This window comes from Plectropomus leopardus, chromosome 22, assembly GCF_008729295.1.
Source record: "Plectropomus leopardus isolate mb chromosome 22, YSFRI_Pleo_2.0, whole genome shotgun sequence".
Lineage (NCBI taxonomy): Eukaryota > Metazoa > Chordata > Actinopteri > Perciformes > Serranidae > Plectropomus > Plectropomus leopardus.
The window spans coordinates 2,950,399-2,958,486 of NC_056484.1; the positions used below are offsets into that span (position 1 = coordinate 2,950,399).

General features: G+C 37.5%; 1 protein-coding gene across 3 annotated transcripts; it reads right to left on the minus strand.

Moving 5' to 3' along the window:
• Window positions 1-326: 326 nt before the first annotated feature.
• On the minus strand, window positions 327-6,769 carry LOC121961488. 3 transcript variants are annotated; one of them, XM_042511490.1, is made up of 4 exons: window positions 6,700-6,769; window positions 4,094-4,162; window positions 3,269-3,536; window positions 327-3,065 (listed from the first exon to the last, which is right to left on the minus strand). In XM_042511490.1, the coding sequence occupies exons 3-4, from the start codon at window positions 3,525-3,527 to the stop codon at window positions 1,534-1,536; spliced, it is 1,791 nt and encodes a 596-aa protein (XP_042367424.1). In that variant the 5' UTR covers window positions 3,528-3,536; window positions 4,094-4,162; window positions 6,700-6,769; the 3' UTR covers window positions 327-1,533. The 3 variants fall into 3 exon arrangements, with proteins under 3 accessions (XP_042367424.1, XP_042367423.1, XP_042367426.1); XM_042511489.1 differs by lacking the exon at window positions 6,700-6,769 and adding an exon at window positions 6,516-6,660; XM_042511492.1 differs by lacking the exon at window positions 6,700-6,769 and having other exon boundaries at window positions 4,094-4,247.
• Between the last annotated feature and the right edge of the window lie 1,319 nt (window positions 6,770-8,088).

Below are 8,088 nucleotides of genomic sequence, written 5' to 3' on the forward strand. Positions count from 1 at the left end.
CTATAATTCAGAGTAAAAATGTAATTTAATGTCTGTGTCTTCATCTTGTAGTTAATAGGTCATAAAGTCAAAGTGTTAGCCACAGTGCACTTTAAAACTGCACATGCATGCTCATTTTGTGCAGAGATTAGTCTGGCTTCCCTATTTCAGGGTCAAACATGCAGCTTCTCATGAGAATTTCAGCAGGGCTTGACCATAAAAATGAGGTAATGTGAGTTTGAAAAACTATTTTGCAGGCAGCTAACCCCAATCCCAAGTAAAGCACACAAATAAAAAAGTAAAACCAACAAACAAAACATGTAAATTTATTTTATTTTATTAATTTATATACTTATTATTACAACAATAGCGACAAAGTTGTAGGTAATAGTATCATATACAGTATACTTATTTTATGGTATGCCTATTTGGTCAATGAGACTGATTTTTCCAAAGCAATATGCACCTCTCAAGATATGTGAAAATCAGGTATGTCTTTTGATAAAGTTAAATTCTTAAACAAAATTAGTGCAGGAATTAGACCAGTTCCAGAAACTTTTGGGCAGGTCGCACTGCAAAAACAGATGCATAAATGTCCAGTCTTTGTTTTTTGTTATTTAGGGCAGCTTAGTGAGTTATCTTTGGCTATTCTATGCATCCCTACAGAAGTAAGATAGAATTCATGGCACAGCTCAAAATAAATTGTCTTGATTTCCTTTAAATTTATTATTTGACGCAGCCAGGTATTTTAATCCGAAACCAATCCTAGATCTGTTCCCCGTAAATTTAATAAAGTTAGGAAATATGGATGACCTCCTTTAGAAAGAACATTTGAAAATTCACAATTTGACCTTTAATTGTAATCAAGAGTATTAATATATCCTTAGCTTCGGATAATTCAAACCTAAACTTATATTCTTTTGTGAGTGATCAGACAAAATTATGAATGTACGAAAGTATATTAAAAAAATCTATTAGGAATGCTGTATTCTTTTCTTAGATAATTGAAAGTTTTTCAGCTCATGTTGTGCTGGTAGAAGCTTAAATGTCGTGCCTGTTTGTTTGTAAAACTTGCAACTCACCAAACTAATTTTCAATTTTAAAATGTACTAATTTAAAACTTCTTGTGTTATATGTGTTATCAACCAGTCACGCATCACATGGTGTTTTACACTTGCTGTTGACGGAGAGCATGATTTAACTTAGGCAAAAGCCAACAAAACTAACCCAAAAACTAAATAGAAAGGCAAAAAATTTAACCTGAAGGAAAAATAACAAACAAATTAAAATCAGTAATCTCCCTGAATTAGGTAAACATGAGGTAAAAAAAGATAGCCCAGCTCTATTATTTCTATAAGAACAGACGCAAATAGTATTGCAAAGGCTTTAAGGTGGAGACCGGTGTGGCCTCAGGTTAGGAGATAAAGGAGATGAGTACTGCGCACTGCGTAGAGCCGATGGCATCTTGGCTTATCCAAAAGGAGCTACTAACTTACAGATACCTGGTGAACCAATCGCCTCCTCATCTGAGTACACGCCCATTTACTACATCATTTATTCTTTCTCTGAGGGAAAGACACAACATCTGCAACAAAACAAGGTCCTTACAAAGTTATTTGGGGATTTCTCACTCACATTATCATCATCATTGTGCACTTGTTCCCCATCATCAAAAACAAGGAGATTTGAATTTGCATTAGCATCAGGAGTCACGTCCACTGCAGGCTGCTCAGCGCTCTTCAGCTCAGTCTTCTTTGTTTGGTTTTCTTCGTTTTCGCCATCAGAGTCGCATGTCTTATGTTTCAGTGAGTGAAGAGGGGCAGAGCTCAGCTCATCTGCTTCACTTTCACACTCTGCTTTTTGATCACCAATGTCCTGTGTCTCCTGATAAACGGGAATTATAATCAGAGGGGTAGAGTTTATACCATCGTCATTAGTGCAAGGACTGAAGTATGGATAGAGTTTCTCATTGAAGTAGCAGCCAGCAAAAGAGTAGAGACAGTCTGCAGTATCTACATCATAAAAGAATACCAGGCCTTCATCATAGTCCACAAACACTCCCACCCTCTGAGGACGGGGATTCAGCGAGAGACTGACTGGATCATCATCATTGGCTTCGTACTCAAATTCATTCCTCAGCATTATCGACCAGTAGCCGTTATGTGGCCTTGTTATGATCTGGGCTTTCCTCTTGATTGACTCTGTGGCTACTCCCAAATCCCAGGCAGTCTTCCCTTTGACCTGAACCTCGAAGTAAAATTTTCCTGAAGTGAAACTCTGTTTTCCTAAAATGCTTACACAGTTGTTAAATCTTTGAGGGGTGGATAGAAGTTTCTTCCTCTCGTCACCGTGATGTACTCGTTTCCCATCGTCAGACAGGATGAGGTTAGGATGGGCTGTGTCAGGATCCAGAGTCACCTCCACTTCATATTGCTGGGCATTCTTTAGCTCCGCCTTCTTTTTTTCGTGTTCGTTCAGTGGGGGATTGACAGGAGTTAAAATCAGAGGGGCAGCATTTATACCGCCGTCATTGGTACATGGACTGAAGAATGGGTAGATTTTCTCATTGAAGGAGCAGCCATGGAAGATGTAGAGAATATCTGCAGCATCAACATCATAAAAGACAACCAGTCCCTCGTCACAGTCCACAAACACTCCCACCTTCTGAGGATACTGATTCAGAGAGAGAAGGATCGGCTCACCATCAACAACTCCGCAGTCATATCCATTCCTCAAAATAAGAACCCAGTAGCCGTTCTCTGGGGTTGCTGTAATCTGGATTTTTCTCTCGACTGACTCTTTGGACACTCCCAAATCCCAGGCAATCTTTCCTTTAACCTGAACCTCAAAGTAGAATTTTCCAGAAGAGAAACCCTGCTTTCCCAAGATGTTCACACAGTGGTTAAATCTCTCAGGGTTGTTCGGTAGTCTCTTCCTCACATTACCATGACGAACTTGTTTCCTGTCACCAGACAGGATGAGATCAGGATGTGCTGTATGATGATCCAGAATCACATCCACTGCAAACTGCTGAACCCACTCCAATTTAGGCTTTTTTCCCTTATACTCCTTTTTCTTAGCAGCATCTGAAACACAGTAGAGAACACACAGATCTTAATTATATAATGTAAAACTTAAGGCTATACCTGCAAAGCATGTACTGTGACCGCACCATAATAAATGATAAGTTAGTCTTAACATTTTTGGTTAAGGCATTTTTTAATGATAGAAAATAGTATATAAATTTAAATATAAATATAAATACATATTTTTCTGTTCCCCAACTTACCTTTTGGTTCCAAGTGGAGGTTTTGAAGAAGCTCCACCAGATCATTCCTGTGGATGTTTTCTAAAATCTTCAAGGTTACCTTCAGAGCTCCTGAGCTCTGATATTTCTGTACAATTAGATCCACAGCGTCCTGCCTTTTTGCGTTCTCCAAATCAGCCACTGGGATGCCATCCTCCTTCAGGAACCACTTGAAAGTTTCAAATTCCCCTTCTTTCAAGCCCTGCAGGGTTTTCCAGAGTTCCTCTTTAAGTTTCACCATAGTGTCTCCCTGACAAATATAAAGGGAAATTTTCATTTGGAAGGAAGCGTTGTGTTGTGGGGGAATGATTTATTTATTTCATTCCACTTCACCAGAACAACGGTTGTAAATGTGCGTCCTAAATTGAAATGATCTAGCACTTGACCAGTGGATCACACATTTAAATATTTTTAAAGTTTGTCTCCTTTGGATACTTTTTATTGTTGTGAAAGTTGTGACAGTCCAAATATGAATTCAAGCCTACAAGATTACATTTTATCGCATTAATATGGCAGACATATGGACAAAGTGACTTACAGTTCAAACCTCTAAGGAATAAAAGCTTGATGTAATCAAAAATTTAAGTGCAACTATTTCAAAAAAAGAAAGAAAGAAGCTGTCAAGAGATACTTGGTATAAAGATTTTACTTGTATTTCACACATTTCCAAAGTTTCCAATGAGTGGACACAACAGTCAGTCTTTGAGGTTTCTGTTTTTCTGTTGCTGGTTTGGTGTGTTTGGGCACTTTCAGGACAATTTACACTGGAACAGTTTTTAAAGCGTTTATATTTTTAACCTCACATACCTTTGCAGTTGTTCATGACAGGATCGTTAATATTGCTGGATGCTGAGAGAAACACTTCCCAGTGAAAACCTGAGAGAAAAGTAATAATTGTTACTAATTGAACTTTACCATTGTCATTCCTAGAGATTGGACTAGGAGGTCATAGGTCAGCAGCTGATCAGAAGTTGACAGTTAGTGTTTTCTTAAAGACACTTCAGTAGGAAAGATGCTTATCAACATTAGGTTTAGAAGAACTGTTATTCTCCAGCTGCCAACACAGCTACAGCTGTTAATGTTGAATCCTTGTCCTGTGTTCCTCTGGTTGAGCTAGATGCAAAAATATGCAAGGCCAGGGAAGTTTCAAACCGAAAATACAGCACAGTGGCTTTTTCCTGTTTCCATGCTTCCATAGAGTACATATTCTTCTTTCTCCCTCTCTCTTTTTTATTTTATTTTAAATTTATTTAGCAATCTTAAGTGCACTTTGTTGGTAAGACCAACACAGGAAATACATTTTCTGAATTAATACCTCTTTCCCATCAAAATTAGCAAGCAGATTTTTCAAACACGAGACCAACTAAATATAAGCAGTAGACTCTATTACTACAGCCAGTGAACACATCTATGAGTCTGCCTTTCTGTCAGTGTGTGTGTGTGTGCGATGGTTGTTTTGTTGGTGTGTACGTGCTATGTCACAGACAGGCAGGAGAACAAGGAAACGGCAGAAAGCAGCATGAACAAAGGTCTTTGAAAACTTTCTCTTTCAAATTTTGTGCAGATGCATTTGGATCAGGGTTTTGGCGCTACTTAGGAGGAGATGGAGAGTAATTAGCGTTGGCGTGTCATTGCACACACTGCAAGCATGAAACATCTGAAACCATTAACAGTTTGTGGTAGAAACAGTCTTCAGACTTTCTGCGCTTGTACTCCTCTGCTCTTCATTCGTAATTTGGGTGCTTTGTATGCTGGTCTCATATTAATATATTGCTTTTAAAGTGAGGGAACTGAAACTTAAATAGTATACACATGAAGTCCATTAAATTACCAGAACTCACCTAAAAGTCAGAATGTTGTCAAAAACATAAACAATAAAAACTTCATATGCTGAGCAGCCCATAACTCAATTTAAATAAAACAACTCTCCACCAAAACACACTATGGGAGCTCTGTGTTGTCTTAATGCTCTTTTATTATGTTCTCTGACAAAACAACAGGAAAGCTACTTATCTTTTGGTCTGGCATGGCTTTTGTTTGGCCCGGGGATAAGCCTTGGGTGTGAAGGGCCTGATCATGAATTGTATTTACAGTGTGCTATTATCAGTCATTTCTTGAGGAGCAAAGACCAAGGAAGTAATTGACACGCGTGTAATGTACATGTACATACCTTTGAAATCTGAGCAGTTTTGTTTGATTTCTTGCAAAAAATGGGGAGAAGACAATAAGCAACTTAATAATACATGGCCTAAAAATTAGCAACAAATTAGGAAAAGGTTACAAGAAAATTAACTGGACATGAGCACAAAAAAGGAGAGAAAAAAGATAATTACTCAAAAATGAAAAATGAAAAGTATATACATACATTTTTTTCCTGTAACAGTTTTAAATATATAATTATAATAACTATGGACATTTTCTTGTCACCATCACTAGTTTCTTGCAATTGAGGGCATTTTCTTGCCAAGTTACGTACTGACTTCCCCATGTACTGGAAAGAATCAAACCAATTTGCTGACATTCAGAAGGTTAACCTGCAGTGAAAGGCGTCTAAAAGCAGCACAAAAAAATTTATGTCGATCCAGGTCTGAAAGGATGAAAGCCAGTTGGACCAACCACTGTAGTTTAGCATGAGCAGATACAATAAAGATACATGAATGGGTCAAACTGAGGAGTATCTGCTCCTTTTTTGGGTGAGAGTGGGATTTAAATGCATCTTAAAGGTATGTTAAGTCAGGGCTCGAGAATGTTGGGGCCTCTCAGAGGCCTAATAGATTTATGTTGACAGTCCAATAACTGCTATAGGGTTTAATAAAAGGCCAATCCATCATTTTACATGAAAACTGGGCTTCTATAGGAACACTAACTCGACTTTTGTCACATTTTAGCGCATCTTGTGAAGTGAAAGTATCCAACTGAAGCCACACCCTTCCCTTATCTACTTAAGACCAGCAGCTGTGTTACCATTTCAATATCTCAAACAGACTAATGCTTTTTTTCAACTGACTGCCGAGCACCATTAGAAACTCAAACAAAAGTGTAGATTTCCTAATGGTGTAGGCTGGAGTGACTTTACACTGCTGATTATCGAGCAGATATAAACTGGAGAATGGCATCTCCTCAAAATATAAAGTAACCGAGACACTGACTAAGTTTACATCCTAAACTCACCAGAAACTAGATATCTAATAATAATTTATCACAGAAAAATGAGTTATCTCACACTCACCTGGCTGAATTTATCACAGAGTCCTTCAGAATTAAAAGATGAGCCACACGTTTAGATTATTCTGCACGACAGTTTTAGTGAACCTTGCCAAAATAGCCTTATAAGGTTATCTTCAGACGATGACACACGGTTAAAGTCTCGGCCTGTGTGAAAGAGTCTCCTCCTCCCCCCGTCAAAAACTCACCTCAGTCTTCTGCATGTGACCGTTTTTTTCTTTTGGCTGTGCATGGGTGGCCCCATGCTCACAGTGTCACACTTCCTCCAAAAAGATAAAAAAGCAAAGCACACAGTGTACAGAATACAGCATGGTTTCAAAATGACATGAACTTTTACATCTGACATACATTACCATTAAAAAGTTCCTGCCTAAAAAGCCTGATCAAGTCAAGTTAGATTTTAAAGAGGACTGTTCAGTGTTTGAATGGTGTTTCATGCTTTATGTAGAAAGTCCTCCTTAAAAAATAAATGTTTTATGTGAAAATGAAATCTTTACTAATTGTTTGAGCAACAGATGAAGAATTATAGAAGTAATTGGTAAAAGAAACTAGAAGATTAGTGTCAGAAATAGTAAAAAGTGCACAGTAACAAGCTGGAATTAACTGGCAATATGTTTTATCAGAAAGAGAGGGTTAACCTAGGGCTGGATATCAGCTGAGCATACTATGGACCGAGAAATCATAGTTGAACCCTCTTTAATCAAACCACTGAGTAGACTGCAGGTGGAGCACATGGTCCGTGCACCTGAGACCTATGTCTTTCCTCTTAAGTAGTTTGCTATAAATGACACTAGAGTTTGATATAAACCATAACTCTTGAATATGAAAATTATATGCAACATCAAGACATTTCAGTATGAAGTTAAGTTTTCATTCAGCTAATTCCTGACTTTTTATGATGAGTATATCAAATCAGTGTTATAAAAGATCCAATTCTGAACGTCAAACAATTTATTTTTCAAAATACTCTCAGATTTTAACAACAAGTAAAAATAATTGTTGGAATCGTTGGCTGTTGCCTTTTCTTAAAGTGCATCATGCATCAAAGTGAATCATAAGTGTAACTGCAGTACTCACCTGCATGGGCTGAAGATGCTGCTGCTATCTAGAAAAATCAGGAAAATTGGATTTAAATTGTCTTCAGACACAAATTACAGAGACTTTTGGCACAGAATTATTCGTTTGCTCTGTGCATGGTTCTTGTAACTTGCTTACATTTGTTAATGATTGATATCAAACATAACTTTATTGCCTGGACAGTTTCTGACCATCAACCCGCTTATCTGGCAGTACAGTTTTATGATTGTGTTTGTCAAGAAATTAAAAATGAACCAGTAACGCCACTTTAGATTTCATAATTTAGTTTTCTGGTTGCTAGATGAACACGTGCCAACATTCGGAGGACATCTTGGTCGTGTTGACGAGACAAAGTGAAAAATATGTTATCCTACAGTAATACCACAAGAAAATAAATACAGCAAAAATACCAGAATGGTAAAAAAGTCACAAGAACTTGTAGTAAAATATTTACAAGTCATAAGAATCGGAATTTTATTTATTGCCAAGTTGCTTTTTAC

Bases quoted from the DNA above. Each gene is read 5' to 3' on its own strand.
- LOC121961488 (XM_042511490.1), bottom strand. From the start codon at position 3,527: ATGGTGAAACTTAAAGAGGAACTCTGGAAAACCCTGCAGGGCTTGAAA. The intron at 3,066-3,268 runs GTAAGTTGGGGA...ACTGTGTTTCAG, and splicing joins CCTCCACTTGGAACCAAAAG to ATGCTGCTAAGAAAAAGGAG.